Source organism: Andrena cerasifolii, chromosome 2, assembly GCF_050908995.1.
Source record: "Andrena cerasifolii isolate SP2316 chromosome 2, iyAndCera1_principal, whole genome shotgun sequence".
In the NCBI taxonomy this organism is placed as follows: Eukaryota; Metazoa; Arthropoda; class Insecta; order Hymenoptera; family Andrenidae; genus Andrena; species Andrena cerasifolii.
This window is the reverse complement of record NC_135119.1, coordinates 18,241,462-18,266,196: the sequence shown is the minus strand read 5'-3', so window position 1 is coordinate 18,266,196 and position 24,735 is coordinate 18,241,462. Positions and strand designations below refer to the sequence as shown.

Below are 24,735 nucleotides of genomic sequence, written 5' to 3'. Positions count from 1 at the left end.
CTTTTATCTCTCCATATCGACCTTCCCAGCAGCATAAGGAGCCGGGGGAAATAATAGAGCACCCCCGCGTTCACCGGATCAAATAGACGAGGAACAGGGAGGGGAAGTGGGCATTAGGAGGACACGAACTGTTGAGCAGAGTAGACGAAGCGAAGAAAAAGCGTACCGCGGGCTCGGTGTTAATAAGACACGAAAGAAGCCCGACCAGGGAACCCGGGGGCAGGAGGGAAACGTACTGACAAGCCGGGAGGAGGCCTGGACGAGGTGGAAAGGAGCAAGCGCAAGGGAAGAAAGGCGAAGCAGAAGAGGTGTAACGAGAAGACAGAGGTAGAAAGAGAGGAGCTTAGCGATCCAGGGAAAGAAGGAGAGAAAGGTGAGGAAGGCATCGAAAAGGAGCAGCATAGGTGGACAGGCGGAGGCTGAGAGAAGAGGAATAGGGAGAGAGTGGAACAGGGGGCGAGAGAGCGAAAGGAGAGAGGCAGGAGAAAGGGAAGGAGAGAAGGAGGAACGGAGATAAGAGAAGGTCGGCGGACAGAGAGAAGCGGATAGGGCGATAGGGTGAGGAGGGGGGGAGCGGCGCGAAAGAAGAGAGGGAGAAGAAGAGGCGCGTGGTGGTCGGTGGTGGAGCGGTAGTGGAGGAGAGCGAGCGAGCATCCAGATCTGTCGCGTGCTGCGTCGCTCTGGGATGGGACGGAACCGGGACGACACGGTACGAAGCGGAACGGGACGAGACGGGACGAGACGAGACGAAACGGGACGAAACGGGACGACGGCTACTACTACAACTACGACGGGATGGGATGGATGCTGCGGGACCGTGTGAGTAGAGCAGCCGAGTCGATCCCCGCGCGCTGGTATTGGTTTCACTCTCGGCTGCTGCCGGCCCGTGTGCTGGTGTGTCGGTCTGCTGTTCGGTCTCTCTACGAGAGCGAACCGAGGAGCGTGCCCGAACCGAGCCGGAGAAGAGAACCGCGGCACTCGTTCAGTAGTTTCTCGGACGCCGCACCGGCACCATCCGACCTACGAGATAACCCCGGGCTCGCCGTACTACCCCCGACCTCCTACTAATACCGACAGACAGCACGATCCCGCGCTACTGGATCGTTTCTTACGAAGAATCGAGGACAACTGAGAATCGGACCAACGGTCACCGCAGCACAATACGAAATCGCCGTGTGTCTCTCCACTTGGACAGATAGTGGGCATACCAACCGTGTGGTAGTTAGGACGGAGAGGGACATCGATCGATGAATCGGCGATCCTGACGTACGCCACGAGGCTGTTCGTCGCGCGATCAACGTCGATCGGCTGGGACATCACCGGTCGTGGACCGCCTTCCGGATCCCGCTTGCAGTGTCACACGGAGGAGGTCATTAGCTGTTTTCTTCCTTTCTCTCTCTCTTCCTCTGACTCGCGTTGGCCTGTTTATCAGCACGGAGATAGGATCGCGTACAACCACGCCAGGTGTTTAACTCGCGGTGACGAACGTGTCGGAGCGCACACGGCTTGTGTGTCTCCTCCTTCTCGTCGAGTGCCCCGCTGGCCGCGGCCAGCGCTCGCGAATGTTACACGCGTCCGATCGGTGGTGAGAGAAGTGGTGGCAGTGATCCCCGCGAATATTTCGCGAAACGAGCACCGCGCGCCGTTCATTACGACCCTCCGCGACTCCGGAAGGATACGCGCGCTCCCACGGGGCGGGAGGTGGAGGGCGGTCAAAGTGAAAGAAGAGAAAGAGTGATAGGGACAAAGGCAGGGAGACAGAAAGAGGTGGAGGAGGAAGAGGAAGAGGAGGAGGAGGAGGAGGAGGCGGCGGAGGAGGAGGAGGAGGAGGAGGAGGAGGTGGTGGTGCCGGTGCACGAAGGAAAGGAGGAAGAAAGAGAGAGAGAAACCCGTTAAGGCGGTACAAGTAACGTGTCGGTAGAGAAGTTCTTGCGATTGATAGAGGGACTAAGAGAGACAGGCAGAGCGAGGTCGATGAAGGTAATCGGTAGCATCAACCTGCGTGCCTGGACAAAACCGATTAAAGACGAGCGAGCAACGATCCTTTCGCCTGCTTTGTCGCTAATCCCATCGTCGACGGCATTTCGTTGATCGTCGATTCTTCGGCCGATCTTCACCCAGGATCATTCGCAGTGTAACGAGTACCCTCGGCGATATCGGGCACAGGAAGCCACGACGATCCAGCCGCTCGTTTGCATTCAGGATCCATCGTACGCCGCCTCGATGCTACCTCGTAAACCAATTCCGTGGTTTCCTATCTTCGCAAACAAGCCGTTCTGACTGGCGTTCATCCCGGTTCCCGTTCGCGAGACACCGCCTGGCCAGGCACCGTCGATCCTGCGCCCGATTAAGCTAGCTGCGAGCGAGAGCGCCGCTGCCACAGCGGCCAGTAATAATGCGAGATCATTACCGAAAACACGGTACATGGACGGTAACAGCGGTCCAGCGGCTACATTCTCACTGTTCAGAGAGAATCTTCCAGGCGAGCCTGTATCTGGGGCGAAAGTAACCGAGGATGACGAGGTGGTGCCGCATCGTGAAACGGTGTTTCTGGTCCCTGTGACTATCCATACGACGAGTCGAGTCGCGTGCTGTGGTACCGAGTCCGAGACTCCCGAACGAAGACGGCGAAACGAGTAAAAGCAAAGGGCACGGGGCACGTCGGAGAGACGGGTAAAAAGGCACGCCTACGAGGAGACGAAGGAGAAAAGGAAGAAGAGGAAGCGAGAGGAGAAGGTAGCGGCGGTGGTGGAAAAGAAAGTGAAAGAGATATTACGATAAAAGCGAGGAGGAAGTGGTGTGTAGATAAGAAGGAGAGTTCGGAAAGGAGTGTGGATGAGACCGTCATGCCCGCTGAGATCGACACGGGCGGGCCAAGGGTGCTGCACTGTGATTACCGTGCCGACTGCCCGATACCGATCGTAGCATCAGCTTCCGCCGAGTCTTCCTTGCGCCGCGAAAATAGAGTTGTCCGAGCGTCTATTGTACGACGACTACCGCGGGCTGACAGTGCACCGAAGCCGCGCCGTTGGTCCGGTTTGCCCTCACGACGGATAGGATTGAGAGGATTCCGTCGAACCGTGCTGCCCGCCGTGCACGACGTTCCTGGGGATGCCGACGCGTCGCGGACGCTTCAGTACAGGGATTCCGATCGGGATGTTTCTTGCCGGCGACAACTGGAATCACGGCTACACGACACCATCGACGAGGAGCGCGAGGGGGACGCGACACAGATAGCACGGACAGGATCGGGGCGCTGGGGCTCGTCGGAACGGGACGAGGTCGACTGGAGATTTCAACGGGTCACGGATCCGTGGGGGACGCGCGAAAACCACCCAGCGCATGGTTGCCACGGGGAGCGTGACCGCCTGACGAAAGGCGGCTTCTCTGACGGCAACTGGACGGTGTTCCGTCGCGCGAGCAACGCCCGTATCGGGCGATCGGCGGCGTGGCTCTCTAGTCAATCGAGCGACCCCTCGATAGAGGAAGAACAGAGCTACGAGAAGCTCGCCTCGTCGAGGACCGCGGCCCCGTCCTTGGCCGATGAAACGTGGAAGGAAGTGGACGGGACGAATTCCTGGCGATGTGAGTCGCGCGTCGCCGCCAAGGTCGGGCCGGCCGATCGGCAAGCCGAGTTTCCCCGGTACAACGAGTCCTTGAGGAGTAGCCGTAGAACGAGGAAGAAGAAGAAGAGACGCGAGTGCCCAAACAGCCGTTCGTCGTACTTTCAGTTGGCCTTTCTCTTGTTACTCGTCGCGCTCGGTCAGTGTGGACTGCGGAAATCGAGTGTGCATCGCTGCTGTGCGAAACCGGGTATCGGCGGTTTCAGTGTATTGGCGATTGGCACGGTTATCAGTGCAGTGAGTGCCGCGCCGGTTGATTTAATGAGTGACGCCGGCGTGAGGGCAGAACGGTCGGCCAATTTGTCACACATCACCGGCGCTTCCAGGAAAATCCAGATGTACATCAAGAACCGACATCTACAGATTCTGCCGGACGGCACGGTGAACGGCTCCAACGACGACACGTCCGACTACAGTGAGTACACCTTTGAAAATCCTATCTTCTTTTTCCTCGTTTGTTCGTCCATCCAGCAACGTGAATCTTTGATCGACACGTTCGACTGGAACTGGAACGATCGCTCCTCTTCGTCTTGGTGTACCGTGCATCCGCATGCCTCGGATGACGTCTGATCGATACCAGAGATTCGTGCTGTCTTCGTGGTCGTACTCTCGTTTTTTTTTCTCGAAATTGAAACTCTGAGGAAGGTTAATAATTGAATTGTTGGGCTTTCAGTTGTTCCTAATGGAAGGATTGGTCGCGTTGAGGTAAACGGAGAGGATGGAGGCATATTTTGGAGTAAAGTTTAAGGGAATTTAAGCAACTGGGGATTTTCGAGCAGAGTTTAAGAAAATTTAAATAACTGAGGATTTTGGAAGAGAGTTCGAGGGAATTGGAATGACTAGGGCTTTTGGAGCAGATTGTGGTGTAATTGTAATTAAGTACATATGTATTTCTCGGTCTGTTATTAATTGGGGGTTTTTGGTTGCAGCAGTGACTTTAGACTAGTAATTTTGAGTTTTATATGAATTTTTAGAATTGGACTATGCTTTGAAGCTACGATATATCTTCAGAACTACTAATAACACTGAATATAGTATACCCCTAAATATTGCACCCATATCGAACTACACCAGTGTTCAAATCTTATACATGAATTTCCACAAAATTAGAAAATAAATTCTATAAGGATCAGATGAGTCCATACAAACCACGACGCTATCAAGCTTATAGCCACGTCGCTTATTATTTTCCATTTATTCCATTCTCTGAAGTAATCCCTTCGAACTCGGCGTAAAACTTTTAATTCTCAGGTAGCTCGTTCACAATCGACGTCGATTCTACAAAGCCCTTCAGACATCCAACTGAGTTTAAAGGTATTCAGTTTCGTACGCGTTCTGGTTCGTCGACTCACCTTCGTTGGTGACGTTGACCTGATTTTCAAGATTCCACTGAAACGCTGGATGCTCCAGGATCCCGATTATGCATTCTAAACGAATCGAGTTTCGAAATTTTAATATTTCACGCGATGAGCACTCTAGAGTCACGGATAAATATAAAATACAGTTGTATAGTCGTTGAGAGTCCGCATAGTTTTATGGGTAGACTTTTTACCGTAGAAATTGATCGAAGGGTCGTGAATTTATATTAAAATAAACTACCGAGCATTAAGGTGCTTTAATTGTAGAAAGCAGAATTTACGGACTTTCTAAGCTGTACTTCAAGTTTTAAGAACGCTCTACCCTTGATATGTCCTTTAGGTAGATATTTAGGTTTCGTAAGCTTGATTTACAGTAGCAACTCTAGTTAATTTTACTTTGTTCCGAGAAATTCATACTCCGAAGTAATAATTCAAAACGTCTTCCAATTACACATAATTTTTTTTCATTTATTAACAAAATATATACCTACACACGATGCGTCCAGAGTAGTGAAAGAACAACTGGAATTATCACAGAAATCGATCACACTGTGGATTATCATCGAGGATGGAAATAAAACATTCCAAGCAATATGCTGATCCGAAGAAATAGAAAATAAATTGCACGGATGAGAAAGGGTTTGTCGTAATCGACTCGGCGAAGTTAACAGTAGAATGCGATCAGGTCTGTGACTGGGCCGAGTAGAGGTGATCCAAGAATATGCGCTGCCTAGTAGATGTGCCTCTTCTTAACTAGTCCACGCTAACATTTGAAACTTCGATAGTCTGTCAGTAGTTGGTCTAAATTCGCATCACCGATCGAAGTTTCTTTTTTCAAACCGGGATGGATGTCGCCTGAATCGAACTTCACGTTCGTAACTAGATTAAAGCCTCTTCCTTTAACCCTGAACAATTTCACAGGCAAATAAAGAAACTGCAGTTTTGTACAACCACGATTCAGAACATCCAGCAACTTACATACACTTCGATTTATTAAAAGTTTCGGGTGAAAAGCAGTGACTTTTCAAAGCGTGACAATTACTGAAATAGAAAACTATTCTATGCCTGTTAAAAAAAAAGAGCGCGTACAATTTTTTAATAACATCAGCCAGGCTTAGAATAAAGGTATGTCGGCTTTAAAACCTAAGAAACACCGTTTCTACGTGTAATATAATTCCCAGGCTTATTTCCGATAATTGCAGCGGTACCCTTTCACGAAACACTTGCTTAAGTTCCCTAATGACGAAACGAAAGCTGTGTACTTCGAGTTCCTCTGGTCGAGGGGGGGTTTACGTAAGAACGCGGGGAATAACGGAATCCACGCGACAGTCGTGGACCTTTTAAAATACCCCCCATGCCACTCGATCATAAACTGACAAGTACAGAAATTATTTATGGCCCGGCTGCTCAATCACGTAAAGTATGCTTGTTATGTAATTGGACGTACCTCGAGGATCTATTACGGTCGACAGAGGTGGTATAAAAATTTCGCTGTATTATTTTTTTGTAGGCGAGCAGCTGGGTACTTTGCCGATCGTTAATTTCGTTCGTGGTTCGATAAAGTAACATTGTCTTTGAACGGTTTAATTACGATTTGTATATATCTTGCCAAAATACTTCAGGCTTGCCAATGGACACCGCGCGCTGCCCGACTCACAGTGACTAACTAGTCTATTTTCGACTTTCTTCCGGTGTTGTTTTTAACACCTTATATTTTGATTTACTTGTGCCCGCCGTGTACCTGTTTTTTTTTTCACGGCGGTGATTAATGTTTGGTGTATTTATTTATTGGTGCGTTGAAGGATGATATCCTTTGATATAGAACAGCAGAATCGGGGTGTGCGTAATATCGGTGTAATGCAGAGTGCAGTGGCGTGTTCGATTGGCTAATTTAAATTTGGAGTATTATTTCTGGCAGAGCTATAACGTGAAATGATTTTGTGGAAGTTTAAAGGATCACCACATGGGTCTTCTTTGGGGCATATTCTTCTCTAATAATTCTAGAATTAGCAACGTTTTAAGTATAAAAATAATTCAGTTGGAGCATTTATGGTGTTTTAGTATATTATTAATTAGAGTGGAAGGAAACGATAAATCTATGTAGCAGTTAATTTATTATGTGGCTGTAGTTAGAATGTTTCAGAAGTAATAATACTGTTATAGTTTTTCTATGGAAAAATCATTTTGACGTGAGCTGTTCGTGATATCTATTTCTATCGTTAACTACTTTGCAATTTTCAGCACAGCTGTTTAACTGCAGCCATCACTTTCAAAATGAAATTAATTTATAAAGACATCGAAATCCTTTTCTTAATTACGATAGCAATACTAATACAATGAAATTCTCGATTTTGTCCACCTCGCTTCATAAATAATTTAAAATTCTAAACCCTTTCAACGTCAATATTCCCATGTGAATTTGTCAATTTTATTATGGATACGTCTTGTTTAACTATTCTCACGAAGTGACCTCAGATTTAATATATCATCTGAAGTAAATAAAAGATCGTCAATTCCACTACCGAATACCACAATTGCTTAAATGCTCCTATTTTTGAAATATCGTTAATGTTTCTTAATAACCCCGTAACTCATCGCCCTAATTACACCGAGCAGTTCGTTAAATTCCCGCAGAGTGATTATTGAAATTAAAAGTCATTAGAGTGTTAAAATTTCGGCGTCCCCTCCCCCCGTTGCCGCCGGCAGCCAATTAAGGCAGCCGCTTTTTCTGGAAAACTCCATCAAACGTGTCCCGTTAATAAATATTTACAGCTGAAAAAATGAATCGTTGCAAGTGGCGAGCACGTAGCTCATAAATATGCATGAAAGCCTCTTGATTATGTCGTTCATCGGAGAGTTCCCCGAGTTTCGAGACCGTTTAATCACGAGCGAAAATCGTCTAGCGAAACTAGTTACGTAGCGCAGCGGCCAGCGTAGTAAGCTCGGCGATGATTAAGCAATTGGAAGGCGAATGGAAAAATCGGATGTCACAGCATAATCTTGGAGCGTGAACCAACCGCCCGAACTACTAACATCGCCGATAATTCCAACGTTTATTGTACGCGATGATCCGTTTCCGTTCTATTTCCAATAATCTGCTTCGTCTGCTGGTATCTGCTCAACTTGGCGCTGCGAACGCGACGGATACCTTTTTAGTAGCCTGCAGACACGACGCGAAGATCTGCGATAGTATCTTATTTGACAGAAAAGGGCATCGAAGAGACTTAAATTAATCAAATTTTAAATTTGACGAACAATACGAGCAACGATTAATTTATTTCCCACTGAAGAATTTAGTCCCTCGAAGGTTTGCAACAATCCTTTCGGGCAAAGATAAGATTGCTTCAAATTCATTTTAATTTGACATATTCTAAGGCAGTGGTTGCCAACCTGTGGGTCGCAAAGTGACTTCTGTTTTATGCGATTAGTGGTTATTTTTAGTTTTATTTGGATATATGTATCAAGATAATTAAATATTATTAAGATAGAATTATATTGGGAAATACCTATGTTTAATGTCTTTTTTTTACATTATTAAATTCGCCTTATCTTATATAGGAGGCTCGCGACTCAGAGAAGGTTGGGAAACACTGTTCTAAGGGAATCCTCTTTCCTCTGCTTTTCTCATAGGGTTAATCGCAACTGCACTTTGCAGACATCCGAAATTGGTGGTGCACTGCAACAAATACTTGTGTGCTTTAATTAAGACGTCACTTTTGGTAAAAATACCTGCAAATCGTTTAGCGTTCATCAGGTCTGTTAAAGCGTAATCACGGGGCCCCGATCCCGGAAGATTAATTACCGAGGAATTCATTTGGCGGAATCTCGTGCGGAGATTTGTTATTTCACCTTTCCAGGGGTAATCTCATGTAAATGAGAGGAATCGTATCGCGATCAGCCGTACATCGACGGAAATGCCAAACGAGATGCGCTCGGGCGCAGTTTTTTTCAACTTGCGACCGCTTGTTAATTGATTTGATGTAACCACGGGCCCAAGCTCTCCTGCTTTTCTTTTCCAGGACGTTATCGCTGATACGCAACTTCGCCGTGGAAACACTCGGCCTCGTGCATTTGCATACAGAAATTCCGATGTAATGTTACATTTTCTGTAATTTTTAACCCCTCGCGTTCCGATCATTTTTGTATGGCATATTGATAGATGGTTGGGTGGCAGAGGCAAGTAACTCGCGACACTTAAAAGTAGTAGTACAATAGTGCCTCGAATAATAGGTTTGCATTAGAAGCAGGAATTAGAGTAGAACGCCTTTAGCTATGCAACCGGCGCTACTAGTTGCAGCGCGGTAGATTAATTTCAGTTGAGGCGTTTGATGGAAAAAGGGCACATAGACATATACAGTGGCTCGCATTAATATTCCGACACTTTTTAAAATCGCATAACTTTTTTAGAATTGGTCCAAACAACTTGAGTGTTTTTGAGAAGCTAGAAGGATTAGTTTGCTAACTGACGCGTTTCGTCGTTTTGAAGAAAAATGTATTTGGTTGGAATAGCGAAAGGAATAGTAAAGGTCGATTTTTAAACTTTTTTTTGTGAGCTTGTAATGAAAATTAAAAAAAAAACCGTTTGTAGATTGCAGTAAGTTGTACACGTGCCTAAAATTTCATCAAAATCGGTTAACGAGCTTGAATTTTCATTACAAGCTCACAAAAAAAAGTTTAAAAATCGACCTTTACTGTTCCTTTCGCTATTCCACCCAAATACATTTTTTTCAAAACGACGAAACGCGTCAGTTAGCAAACTAATCCTTCCAGCTTCTCAAAAAAAAAACTCAAGCTATTTGGACCAATTCTAAAAAAGTTATGCGATTTTGAAAAATGTCCAAATATTAATGCGAGCCACTGTATATACCCTTTTTCCTTAAATCGTTTAAATCGACTCAGGCATGTGCTATATACGAGGCAGTGAGAGCAACACTGGTATAACCCACGTCGTTTTCGAAATTGAATTAGTAACGATGACGTATTCCAATAGGCTCTACCAATCATATAAAACAGAAAATTTTTTGTTGTTGATAAAGTGGGTTGGTCCGTTGTCGCTCTCACTGCCTCACATATAATATACCAAGGACATTACTTCTCTCGCGTTGGGTCAGCTAGATGCTGTTTTGTTGCGTAGCGTGATCGACAATGAAAACTTTGAAATCGATCTTCTTGAAATGGCACTTTGGCGTAGCTGCCTCTTTTCCATTAAATGCCTCAATCCCTAGATCTCTATAGACACCTCGATACCTTCTTTTCACCTCGAACATAAATTCTCACCTCCTCATTCCCTCGATTTTTCGCCCCACCTTATCTTCTTCCACGCTATTACAGTGGAACTGCTTTAACCAGGCAACCTGCTTACGAGTTGCAGCACAGGCAACTAACTTCGATTCCTATCCCCCCATGGAGACCTCAATACACTTCAATACCTCGTTCTCACTTCGATTATAATACTTTATTTTACCAAACCCCGGATTTCTCGATGCTTCTCGCATCACACCACTTCCTTCGACATTCTTCTGCCCTTCCTCAGCGGCAGCGCTTAAAATGACCGTTTCGTGACCGTGCTCCGTGTTTGGAGCAATCTGTAGCGGCTGAAAGGGATAACTTGGATCATAACCCGGTAAAGCCGGTCTGCCGCTGCTGCTTTCGCAATCATAAATCACGATCAACCTGTACATACATTGAAATCTGACTCGCGATCGATTCGATCACGGAATAAATTATTTTCCGGTCGGTCCGGAAGGTGGCACGGGACTCGATCCGATTTTTCCGCCGCGCGACGACAGTGCGCGCGATCGTAGTCGAATATCATTAAAAGGCGAAAGAGGAGGAAAAAGGAGGCTGCGACTGGGCAATAAATCAGTGGCGAGGGACGGTGATAACGGAAGCTTCGAGGGGATTCAATGGCCCCAATACGCCGCTATCAGCTGGAGAGAATGCTGCAATTAGGCAAAGACGGAACTGTACGGAGGGATCGCGAGGTCGTGACCTATATTGCCCTAGGGACGCTTACGAATTCGTGGACAGTCTTGCACGACTACTCGGTGGACATTGTTTCGGGACTTCACTTTGAAATTTCTTTTCGGTAGTTTGTTTTATTCGGGACTGCAGGTAAGCTGGAGCTTAATTTCAATTTCATTTGGATTTAGTTTAATTTAATTGTACAATTTAAGTTCCACCTATAGTTGGAAGTTGAGGTATTTGTGATTTAATTGAAGTTATAGATATATATATAAAAAATAAAAACAACTGTGATACATTTTATTCGGTCCACAGTATCTCAGTCGTTTTTATTTTTTTATTTAGCTAATATTTTATTTAAGTTGTCGCGACGATGTGTGGGATATTTTTGAAGAATCTTATGAACTTCGTGTCTTCATGAGGAAAGAGCATATTTCATAACTGTGAATTTCTTGCAAATTTTTTGAAGTAGCAGGTTCATTTTTTTAGTTGCAGATAAATGGTTTCATTTTCGTATGACACTGAACAACATAGTGTCACCATAAATACATCATTAGATAGCCATTGAAAATATTGTAAAGCCGGGTATTTATTTCAGGAACACTGCTCAAATTATTAATTAAAATCATGAGTTCTATTCGTCACTGAACTATTGATACACGATTTACGTAATAGAGAAACCAGATTTAGTAATTAGAAGATCAACACAATTCATAAGAGGAAAGTAGTTCTTGTATCTGAAATGAATTCTAAAACAATCGTGTAATTGCGTTTCTCGTATCTCACTCTACTGTTCGAATAAAACGTTTCGGTTACATGCGTATTAATAAATTTCGAAATTTGCTGGCCCCTTAATGGATAAACGTAAATTACTGCAACGTCGAGTCATATTATACGATACAGTAACGCGAAACCGGCTTTCACGTAGAACCGACTTCTAGATAAGCTCTATTACGCGATAAATGCTACTGACATACCTCAAATGCACTGCTAACAAAACATTAGTGACAAAGCTTGCACGTATGTAGATTATTCATATTTCAATTCCCCTGCCTTTACAATGTCTAACTCCAACTGCTGCTGTAATAGTAAAATGAAAAGTGATGACTGCTATTTTTACTGTCGTTCCACTCAAATGTAGAAAACGTTGAGCTATATTCTTCATACCTAACTATTACATGCGTATGCTTGGTGTTTCTTTTTCAACGAATTGCAATTTTTTAATTTGAACAGGTAAAAAGCTAATTATAGGAAGAAGATAGGGTATATTGATATCAAGTTGTATTATATTAATATTTACTGGGCCCCGAAACAAAAGTTGCTCTTCTTCCTTGGGAACTCAAAACATTTCTGTGCTAATTTATGAAACTGACTACGATCTGATTTAGTGACCGATAAAGTCATTTGGTAGAGGGTCGCTTAATACATTAGATATCTCTCTATAACTACTATTTTCGCTATAAAAATAGAAATTATACAGTTTCAATCACCTCCTTTCAAACAATTAAAAAATGAGTGCACATTTTCAATTACCAGCATCGGAAAAATCATCCACAAAATATCCATCAAAACATAGGACATTCTACACTTTAAAACCCCTGCTTTGAGTAAGTAAAACTTGAAATATATTTAGTGGAAAGCCTGCCATCTGCACAGTGCAAAATTTTTATTTAAATAAAATTTCGAATGACGAATAAAGGTTATAAGAAATTACTCGCCACGTGTCGAATAAAGTCGATTAACTTTATTCGTCGAATACTTGATACAAGTTAAAGTAACTTTAATTTGATCCGTTATTTAAATAATTTTTTATTTTGCCAGCGCCCAACTCTGCCTCTGATACCTGAAGAATGTTTCATATATTGATCCACCGGGTTGTAGATCCACCGCTTCTAATAAACTATAGATAATAGAGAATCATAAATATCTTCCACGAAACGTACAAGCATGTACTCGCAATCGCAAGGGTATCAACGTTACTCCCGTCCACGATTTTTGCCCCGCGGAACAGCTCCACCGGTGCAGCGCCTAGCGATCTTATCGCCCCATCCCCCAGTATTTTCCCGAACCTTCCTAATGCAGCTATCTCTGCGAGCTGTGCATTCTGTTGCAAGCGTAATGATACCCGGCCGGCTATCCACGCGCAAGTGGACCCTCGCCTACATGTCGAGGAAGCCACGCTTAAATGATTATTCCCGGAATATCAGCGACCGCGTTATCCTTAAGCACGCAGCCGCGCGATATCTAATTGAATCGTAGCTTTCTGAAGTATCGCCCATTTAATTGAAGCGGAACATCCGAACGACATGTCGGCCAGATTATATCGCGAACGCCAATTCGAATTACTTAAATAGTTCCAGTGCAACACAGTGGACGATGAACGGTGTGGCGCTCGATCTGTAGCGGGACACATACATATTACGTACAGGGTGTTGATAGAAAGAAGTGGTCTAGACTTATTGTATAGATAGTGTTCGTTAAATTGAATAAAAAATGTCCAGCGAACGTGGGTCGTGAAATCTTTCGTTTCAGAACGGAGGGTGATTTTCGCTCCGGCAAGGCAAGTGAGCTGATTAGCTCCCATTTGTTGCAGGTAGTGACGAATGCGAGAGATTCTCTTCCCGTTTTAGCAATTGTATTTAATGCGTGCAATTATTTTTAATCACTATTGCGTTATAATTTTGCATTATAAGCGTGAACAATGGCGCACCCAGAAAGGGCCTGGCACCCCTCAAAGAAGGGGCTTTGTAGAAAGAATAGAAAACTGAATTTTATTCTTTAAATAAATTTTTATAATCACCTAATGAATTTTATTGTATTTGCGTTAAAAATATTTTTATCCGTTCCAACTCGAATCCCCCCAAGATTAAAGGCAGGCTCTCACTACGCCTCGCCTCGGCTCATTTTATTCTTCCTGTGCTTTTCTAACGTAATTCGAGATTTTTATAAAAAATTAAGTCACCTAATTTTTTTAACCCATAATTTTTTTATGAAAATCTCGTATTTTTACGGACACTATAAGAGGTTTGCCCCGAAATGGCACATGTTTTACACATCCCGTAATTTTTCCCAAGTCGATCTGAACCTCAATTCCTTCGCAATCAGGAAAAAAATGAAGAGTAACAAATATTCGAGGAAAACGCGTTTAAAGTTTCTGGGTAAAGGCGACGCTATAGGTTGCAGCTTGACGTTTTTAGCTGCCAAATCTACAATTTTGCGAATTTTACTATAAACCAAGCGGCATTTTATTCAGAAAGGATAGTACTTTCGGAAAATGCAATAAAAAAATCCATTTCTCGACTGCCTAGTCGCCTTAAAACCTGAGCGCGCCACTGAGCGCGAGGCACAATATACATTTATTCGTTAAAAGACAACTTGAATTATTGGAGCCTCGAATAACGAATAAATTGTTTTCATCTTGTACTCGTTAATTTAAATATTTATTTAGACAAAGATTTGCTCATATGTATGTTCATATGTAGTGCTGCGCTGCAGTAAGTAGAAAATGCTTGTGAAAAACAGACCAGGAGTTTCTGGAAGAGTTCTTGCAAATCTGTAGCATGTAGATGTGAAATAGGTATATCTGGGAATGAAAGAAGGGCAGGTGAAATATCTTTTTCTGTGGATGTCAGACAAATAACATAATAAGCTACTTATATGTTACTTGCATAAATGAAAATTGCTTGTAACTCTAAAAGGAATAAATTTCCGATACACGCTCAGTGAACATTATTTGCTGGATTTACCGAGTACCTACCATCTACGCTGTAAGTCCCAGACACTTTTCTTTCAAAACCCTGTATATTGAACACTCGACGACTTTGCCTGGATTTATCGAAATGTCTCTGTACATCGTGTTGAATATAAATTTTAAAAGGGGGACTGTGTAATACATTGAGACGACATCCACGGGGACCCGTGCCATAGAAATGATAATTGATGGGGTCCGATACGAAACTGCGTGCGCGCGCGTTTAAACTCGGTTAGTCGAGCAGCGCCACCGACGAGTCGCCGCACGAAATGCACGCGTCTAATCCCGCGGAATGCTGAATTATGGTAGATACGTGCGCGGAACGGTTGATGATGAGTGGCCAGAGCGTTGCCAGTGTTACGCGTCTGCGTGGCTGCTATTAAATTTGTTCACTCGTGTCTTATTCTTGTTTCCCCTATTCGCGTATGTTCCTTGACAGTGCTCGCGGTTTAAGTGATTCTTGAAATTATGTCAACTCCCAAATGGAAGTGACCAACAAATTTTGCGAACCGAGAGATTCACCTTGAAATTAAACGCAATTGATATTCTTAGAATTTCGGATGGAAGCTGGCAGAAAGGAGTTTCTTTAATGGTACTAAAATGTCAAAATGGCTATCGTGTGTTCGAAGTACTTTGCTATATTACTATTGTGTAATACATACACCATGTATTTCATATTCTCACAACGCATTGTGGTATTTACTCCCATTAGGGGAATGATCATCAAATTATTACGCCTGATAGAATTGCAATTGTTCTTAATGGACCAACAAATTTGTAGGTACACACGTTTATGTAAACGACAGTTTGTTAGAAGTTATTTGGAAGAGTTTGTGATTCCATTTAGGTCCTTTGCATTCTCCCCCGCTTCGGCTAAAAGAGCGTTCCGATAATTAGGCGAGTCCACGGCATGGTACATCCGTGATGTTCTCAGAAGGAGATTCAAATTGGTGAAAAAGAGGAGTACGTGACGAGGCGCGTTAGGCCATTAATTAGAAGCCGCTGCTACGTTTCCCCTGCCCCTTTCACTCTTAGCTTGTTGAATCTGAAACACGATACTCTGAGAACTAACATGACAAACGGTATAAATCTCCAAGGAATTCCCTAAAAAAAAAAATGTACAATTATTTACTGCTCTAAACTAAACTTACTAAGAGGACTCCTTTCCACCTGTTTCAACGAAACTCTGCTTTCACACTATCCAGAGATCCTTAGCTTCGTACCAGCCACCAATAGATTCAATAGCCGAGTATCCAAGCAGCGCGTAGCACTAACAGAATTAATTCACCAACCCAGCAAACATGCCCGAAGCATCCGAGTGTTAATCTTCCTCGCCCGCTGCACTCGCCATTGCCTGGAAGCTGGAAATTTCGTTGCTGGAACTCGACGATGAACCGAGATTGCTGCCTGATGAAGCGGTGAGGCGATCGGACCGCGTCGTTCCCCGTGTCTTTGACCGTCCTCGGGCAGCACCCGTGAAAAGAGGAGAAAAGGTGCGCGGATGGGACAGCGTAAATTTTGATTTACGCGCGCGGCCAGCACGAAGCCAGGATGCACGCACTGCGTGGCACGGCGAGTCGCCGCTCTTCCCAAGGATCGTCGGCCGTATCTCGGGGAACGGGAGCATATATAACGGCGATTTGTCATCGTACCGAGATTTCGCGATTTAAGGACCCACCAATTGACCCCATGCGTTCTCGGCGGCCGCCAGGCCCGAGATTTAGGGCCGTACGCACCGACATTAAGTGGTCCCCGCGTGAAGCGTGTGGAATACCGATCGCGGCTGCTTGCGCCCTGCCACGCAACCCCTCGCGGGCCCCCGAGCTCTCCTAATTAACCGTTCCGTTGCACCTTTTGCAGTGCTTCGACTTTCTCCCACTCTCGTTTAGGCCTGACCACCCGCGACAGTCGAACGACCTCGCAGGGACTGTTGGAGGCTCGTTGATGATCGTGAGGGGCCTTTATTGGGGGGGTCAATGTTTCTTTGTCACTGCGAATTGTTCAAGTTGGGAAGTTGGGATCGAAGACGGTGTACTGACTCGGAGTGCGTGGGATTCTTCTTATTTGATTGAGTATCCGGTGGTGGAGAAAGTTGGTGTATACAAGAAACGCTAATGAGAGGGTTGATTGATCAGGGCCCATTTACATGAGACGCTTCTGTGGATTATGGTGTTATGGATGTATTCGTTTTGTAGAGATGGCGTTGATTTGAAGGATATAGAAAGGGATTGAAGAAATTCGCGTGGAAAGGTGTTTAGAGTCTTTTGGAAGGAATTGTGCGAGGATCTGTGAGTAGGAGACGTGATACTAGGTGTCCAAATCGTGAGGGGTATTGTTGGTGTCGGTGTACTTAACAAGGAATACTAGAATTACTGTGTTTTTAATTATTGTAGCGTTGAGGAGACTTTTAGAGAGAATCGGAATTGCGGGGGTGCTCTAGTATAACTGCCCGTTTTTCAACGCCATTTTTGGGAGTTTATTTAATAAAAACTATAAGGTTATACTATCTGGGGTTTTGCCTGCATATTAAGGTAGGTTTGAAATGATACTCAGAATTTTTTTTATCTTTTTTATCGCACGTATACATTGATATTGTCGGTGGAGCAAGATTCTTAAAAAAAAAACTCTTTTCCGACGGACATTGGTGGGGGAACTGTTCTAGTCATCCGAAATGGAAAAACTAAGGTTTATTTTCTTTATTATGTTTGTCGCTGTGGTTGGAACCACAGAGGCCGTCTAAAAATAAAAATTTGCGGAATGACAGCAGTTTGAAAAGAATGTTCGATTTTTGCTGATAAATTTAGCTATTTTCGTTCTGTAGAATTACTTTTATACGATATAGAGGCCCGTCAGTGATTCCAACCATAGCGACAAACATAATAAAGAAAATAAATCTTTGTTACTCTACTTTGGATGACTAGAACAGTTTCCACACCAACGCCCGTCGGGAAAGATTTTTTTGAAGAAGTTTGTGCCACCGACTATGTCTATGTATTTGCGCAATAAACTAGATAAAAAAGTGTGAGTATTACTTCAATCATACCTTAAAATGCAGGCAAAGCGCTAGATAGTATAAACTTATTGTTTTTGATAAATAAATCCCCGAAGATGGCGTTGAAAAACGGGCAGTTACACTAGAGTATACCCTTAAAGTATAGATCAGGACGATGAATATATGCGACTACTATACATAGAGTACATGTATTAACAATTGGTTAACGATTTCCAAGTGGTGAAATAGTTGCAGATGAAAAAGCTTTGAATCCGAGACGTCATACTGCGTGACACTATTTTTTGCCGAATATATGATATATATACATTAATTAAAAAATAAATGCCCAAGAAAAGGCATATACAATCTTCTCAAAAAACATGTAAGAAGTAGACAAGACAGAGAAAACAATCTGAATATACGAAATTTACATACAACTTTAGAAAATTTATAACAAGGGCTAATTTATTGCGACACATTTTTTGTCAATAAAGAATAGTCACTTGGTTACTAATCCTTACATTCGAAACAAGACGCCATCTTTTTTTAAACTAATAATTAATAATTTAAAACAGTGCCATGTATGTATCAGCTGACACACTATGTACTTTACATGAATTTCGTTTAACTTTTCGAGTGCCCAGTCGGTAAAAAATAGTATCCGGCAGTATATAAGTCGATAGAAAGTATCCTGACCTTTTCTAAAATTATGTGTCTTTCATCAAATAATGATAGTAAACAATCTATTGCAGCGATGATACGTTCTCTGTCGATAAATGTTCGCCACAGATATATAAAAAAAAAATATCACAAGCAATCGTAAAGTTAATCTTTAACAAATGAAATCTGCGTATAGAAAAATAAAGTATACAGAACTAGCATCTTCCACTGCAAGTTGCTTAAGACCATTAACACATCAAAGTTTCAAACAAATTAATTATAGCGTCAATACCGATGGGTCAAGTATTCTAACTGATCGTAAATCACCCAGAAACACACACCGCGCGCGTAGCGCGGTGAGTCTAGTTCTAGCTGAACGTGCTAGGGATAGAATTGGGTCATCGCCCGATTGATAGATTAAGCAACCAATTATATTGTTTATCAAATTCATAGATTGCGGCGGTTCTAAACATAGTTCAAACGATCTAGCCGAGAATTACCGTCCCACGATTGATCCACCTCAAATCTATCTCCACAAGATTCAACAACACAATGTCCAAGTCGACACCCACTATTTTCACCGAGTAATTCCCCAGATCCCCTTTTTGCCACCTTCTAATTTCAATACCTCGCCCTTATTTTTTAAAGCCCCTTGTGTCAATATACTTTCTGATAAAACTGTGGACAAGCTCTAATCCCTGTATCCAGTAAAGTAAACACAGAACTGTCAGACTTCCCAGGCACTGGGCGGTGAAGGAAAATTGATTTTTCAGCTTATCTGAAGTAGCCGCGCTATCTCCTTGCGTTCCTGGCGCTCCACAGATACAAGCATTGTACTTTAAATGCTACACGAAAGAGGAATTCCGGCCCGGAATGCCAGTGTCGCCAAAAATGTGGCGCGCTACCCGGGACGCCGCGCGCATTCCGGCCCATGCAAGTTATCAGTTCAGCGAACCATATCCGTGCGTCGATATCCGTACGAGCTTCCTGATGGCGCACAGTCGACACGTGCTGCGCTGATAACGGGCAATTTTCACGTTGTCAAACGGTGGCCCCGATAAATAGCCGAACACGCTCGTTTCTCTGTCCACACGTCGCGCACGCATATAAATTCATGACAAGGGGCCGATAGTGTCGTTATCTCGAAAGTAATATCGTCGTGGCTGCGTGTCCCTTTCACCTGTCCCGCGATGCGAGCAAGAATCCAGACGCCTGAATAATAGATGTGCTCATTGTTGCCGCGGGAGCAGCCGGCCTTTTTGATGAAAACGTTCTGGTCGACGGAGGTGTGCATCGAGGTGGAAAAGGGGTTATCGGAATTACAGTTTTTCAGATAATTCTTGAATGATAGTTGCGCTTTCTTCTCTGTCGCTGTCAGGATTAATGGCTAATTTCGTGAGATAATTACGACGAAAATCTAAGGTTTCTCATGGTGACTAATTTATTCCTGTAATTCTGATCCTGTTGCTGTAGAGGAAATTTACAGTATACCTAAAGAAAAAATGTCTCTTTGCGCAAAGATAAGTCAATACTTTGTTGTAGCAAGCTTTACTTTTAGAAGGATTGATTTCCATAAAAGATAAAGCCTCTACTGTTATTATAATTCAATCGAACTTTTGGCACTGAAGTTTATAAGCTTTCTAAAATTTAGAAAGAAAGATCGCCGGTTCAGTCTCCACCTAGTAGGTTCTTAGAGTACCTCCGATCAAAGGCCCCTCCAACAATACCAGGAACCGGTAAAGAGCGTAACTTAATGATAACAAATGACTCTCATAAGAGGCACAGTAGATTCAGTGATTTATAGCGTATCGAAGGCTCCTCACTAAATCAATTACACTGTCGATCGATCCCCTCGGAACTCCGACCCCCGTGCAGGGGCCCGCTGTATGCAAATCCTCTCTGGGGGGGATAAATCGGCACCTAAGGCGACGTAGCGCAGTTAAATCGGCAAATATTTATCGTCCCTAAAAATAATAACGTACCATCTAACTTTTCGCACTTGGGGGTCTTGGTCCGCCCACTGTTACGTGCATTAACGAGAGCCAACGGACACAATGCGCCCGCAAAGCTGCACTTTGCGTCGCTCGATGGGCCCCGGCGAGTTTCATTGAGGGGTATTGAATTATACGAACGATATTAGCCCCGTGTGTACCTATCCCTCGCGGTGTAATTTATATCGCGGGCCGATTCGATGTTTCGTCCACATTGGCTGGTAACAAGTATTTATTTTATTATTCCCTGACAGTTCAAGTTGATGGCCAACGAGCAGTAATGGTATCTGGGTTTCGGTGTCGCGTTGCGTGGCATTTCTTTTTCACTGCGCGAATCATTTTTTTTTGGTACAATGCGGGGTGATTGGAGGAGGGTTCCTGGTGCTGTCGACGGGGTTGACAATGGAATTATGTAAGGGATACTTGAATTTATGGTGGATGTGTGTGGCGAATTTATAGTGGAAGGAAGAGATATTTTTATCGTTAGTAACGACATCCGTGCGCTGCGAGGAACATATTTCGTGGTGTGGGAGTAATGGACTGTGCGGAATTGAGTGATGTGATTTATAAGATATATGAATAAGCGGATACATTTTTATGTCCAGAAACTAACAGGTGGCGCAAAAGTCATCGTCTGATTTTCTTAGTCTATGACTTTGGATTTAAATGAAACAATGTTGCGCTTTTTTTGGCACAATTTATTGAGACTTATAAATTTTATGACATCAAGTTCCAAAGATAATATATAATAAATGATCGCCATTCAAATTGATGCAAATTTGGCCTCTTTATATTGGATTTTCCATGGTATTGTGAAGAATTTGTGGCGTTAGATTTTGGATTTCACGTTGAATAGTGTCCTTTAAGGGTTGTAAAGTCTGTGGATTATTCCCGTAAACTGATGCCTTTAAATAGCCCCAAAGAAATAAGTCTGGGGCGGGTAAATCGGGGGATCTCGCTGGCCACAACAAATCACAAAAAGCGGGAGATAAAAACATCGACATTATTTTTCCGGATTCTTGAAGGGTAGGTACACTCAGGTACTTATCTTTATGGACAATCAATTTCGTGAGTGTCTTTCATCGAAGTGTCAAAACATCACTGGCATATACCTGAAATTAAAAAAATTAGGAGCTCTTAACATCGGGTGATGATTTTTACGCCACCTGTTACTTGATCAGGCTTTTTTACTTTTCCCTTTACACTTCAATTGCAGTATTATTCAAAGTACTTCTTTACATACTGTATTCGGAATTTAGGATTCGACTAAACGCATACAGTGATGGTTAAAAGAAAATGAAAAAGTGAACAAGAAGCAACTACCTACAGTGGCGAACGAAAGAAAATTTACACCCTTTAAAATCGCATAACTATTTTAGAATTAGGCCAAACGATTTGAGTTGTTTTTGAGAGGCTAGAAGGATTAGTTCGCTATGTCTAAAATCGCTGATTTGAGAATTTCGCGATTTTCGACCTTACACTGCGATCTTTAAGCGTTTGTAGCTCAGAGCAACGTTAACCGATTTTGATGAAATTTTCAGCATGCATACAACTTACTTAAATCTACAAACGAGATTTTTGAATTTTCTTTACAGGTTTAGAAACAAAATGTTGAAAAAACGACTTTACTATTTTTTTTCGCTATTCCGACCAGTTGCAATTTTTTGCAAAACGACGAAACACGTCACTTAGCAAACTAATACTTCTAGCTTCTCAAAAAAAACTCGAGTCGTTTGGAGCGATTCTAAAAAAGTTATGCGATCTTAAAGACTGTAAACTTTCCTTTGTCCGCCACTGTACATCCTCGTTCACGTAGCATAGACTATAAAGTCATAACACTCTTAAATAACTGCTTCCCAGCATCAGTCCATCGTTTCCATATCCAAGTATGCATACACCATGCTAACAAAACCCATCAAGTTTCAATACCACCTACAGATCCACTCGGCTCCCATCACAATTACCAGTCTCCACCAATAAACCAGGAGAACCAAAACGAATCCCAAGTGTCTACCCGAACAACACCCCAGAACCACCAATCTCCAACTCGCTAACAATAAGCGAACCACGAAAACTATCCAGGTACGCGAAACGTACGTCGAGGGAACGCCAAGAAAATGAATTCGTTCGCGCGCTGCAATTACGTCCCCCGAGGATAGCCACCCCGTACGCATCGAACACGCATTACCGCGTATTACTGTGCCGTGGCTCTTGAACATGCACGCAATAATGCGTGCACGAGCGGTGCCATCTCCATCGTGCGCTCGTTAATGAACTTTTGTCGCGGTACAAGCCATTATCGCGTCGTTTCCGTGGTGCTCTGCAATCGCGATATGCTAATGCTCACTGCTCCTCAGGAAACCCGCCCGATCCAGCGGCACGAACGCTCCGTTCCGTGCCGCGCGCTGTACAGCGCATACGTCTCGAAATGGTTGCGGTTTTTACCGAAGGCGCCATTTCGGTCCCTTGGTTCTGACGTTCCCCGCCGCTTGCACTTTCTCACGTGTCTCTTGTACTTCCTCGTTGCGGTCATGGACCGCGAATCCCCCCGCAATATTTGGACACGGATTTTCTGCGCATACATCCTTGTTCAGTCTTCGCTCGGGGGGAACAACTTGACCTCTGTTTGCACTTGTAGACGAGTGCAGGCTGCAGGGAAGATCCTGCTCTAGGTTGTCAACTGCCTTGGGATTTGTTGCGGAGGGAGAAGAGTGTAGGCGTTTTAGTAAGGGCCTTTTTACACGCGATGCTTGTGGCTCACGAGTGGTGTTTGGGATAAATTTACAGAACTTATGGGATTCGGGGGATGTGCCTCGGGTGATAAGATATTAAGAGAGGGTTAAGTGTTCTTGTAATTAAGCATTTTTTGTTTTATTAGATTGTTTAATTAGATTTTTTGTTTTGTTAGATTTTTTGTTTTATAAAGTTCTTTTAATACTTTCAAACAGTGATCTTTCATTTGCAACAAACCCCATCCTTCTAGCTTTTCAGTTTCAGATAGAAAGAAAATCATAAAGACTGCTGAATTTTCGGGCAAAAAAGTACTATACCCCTTTAAAGCATTATTGAAGAGTTTAGAAAAAAAATCCTGACGAAAAAAAAACTTTTATCAACATTTTGTTATCGCAAGTTTGCAACGTATAGTGTAGGGTAGGTGTACCGTTTGTGGCCATTGCACTGTTTTTGGCCATATGCTTAATTATCTCATTTTTAAATTGCTTGCAGATCATTTCGCATCATAAATATTTTGTTTAGTATACCACCAGAAATTTAAACTTACATTTATTGCTTACACGGAAAAATATTATATTTTTTAAGACGTGGCCAAAACTGGTACAGTACAAACATTTTTTTCTGCCTCCTGTACTTTAGGAGTTATACGCGAAAAAGTGGGAGTACCTATTTGAGTTTGAGATTCGTTTTCACATCCATAAAGGGCGATTGGGCATGAATGAAATTTACCGGTGTTCTTGTCTTGAGTCACTCTATAAACCCACAAACTTACGTTCCAATCGATAACCGCGAGTTCGCGGGGTTCCCTTGTAAGTGCAGACTGTTTTTAACCTAATTTACAGAAAACTTGTGATAAATTTAGTAACGCGTAAAATAATGTTTAATATATATTAATTTTACAGCGATGCGTCAGAGAAACATTTTATTACCCAATAGTGAACTGTTGAGGTATAGGTTCAACTGTTCAGATCAGTACCTAAAAGAATCTAATTGCAATATGTAGCTCGTTTGATCGCGTTTTCCTGTTATTCACTTTATTTATGTGTAGAAAAGCACTGAATTCAATTTTCTGAATCCTAATTACGTTAGAATTCGTGAAAATTCAGTTGCAATTTTTTTTTACGTATCATAAAAATACACCACCAGGGTGCTATGCAAGCTACCTTGCATATCTGCATGTTCCACGGACGTCCTTCCTCGAAGAACGACCGGAGCGCCATGCGGGACGCAATCGAGCGTATCGCGGTGAACTAGTCGTGCGCCACATGTGGTGCATCGATACGAAACGAGGCGACTGAGAAAAAGTTGACTGAATGTCTCTTACGGAAATTTCAAGTATCGGGGAGAACGAGATACCGCGCTCACCACCAGCACGATACGTCGTTTGAACCCGCCGTTTCTAGCTTGAACAGAGCCGTGGATTTTTACCGAACGCCAGCCATCCAACAAATCAGCCGTGTGCGTGTTCACGAGTCAACAGGCCATTACGAGTACCGTTCCACGGGAAAAAGGCAGAAAGCCCGGTGGAATTAAGAGACTGTGCAAGTAACAGCGGTAATTTATTCAGGTCGATGTAAGATAATTGAAGGCGAAACACGAAAGCACGGAACACGTGTCATTCCATAGTTGTATAGTGAAACCGAGGAACCCCTGCAGCAGTGCA

At 43.4% G+C, this 24,735-nt stretch overlaps 1 protein-coding gene across 1 annotated transcript in view; it reads left to right on the top strand.

Moving 5' to 3' along the window:
* The first annotated feature begins 2,846 nt into the window (after positions 1 to 2,846).
* Positions 2,847 to 24,735, top strand: part of LOC143366530 (uncharacterized) — a 200,892-nt gene continuing 179,003 nt past the window's right edge. Inside the window, exon 1 of the mRNA XM_076807675.1 lies at positions 2,847 to 4,038. Coding sequence (XP_076663790.1) covers positions 2,847 to 4,038 — 1,192 coding nt within the window. The remainder of the gene's footprint in view (positions 4,039 to 24,735) is intronic.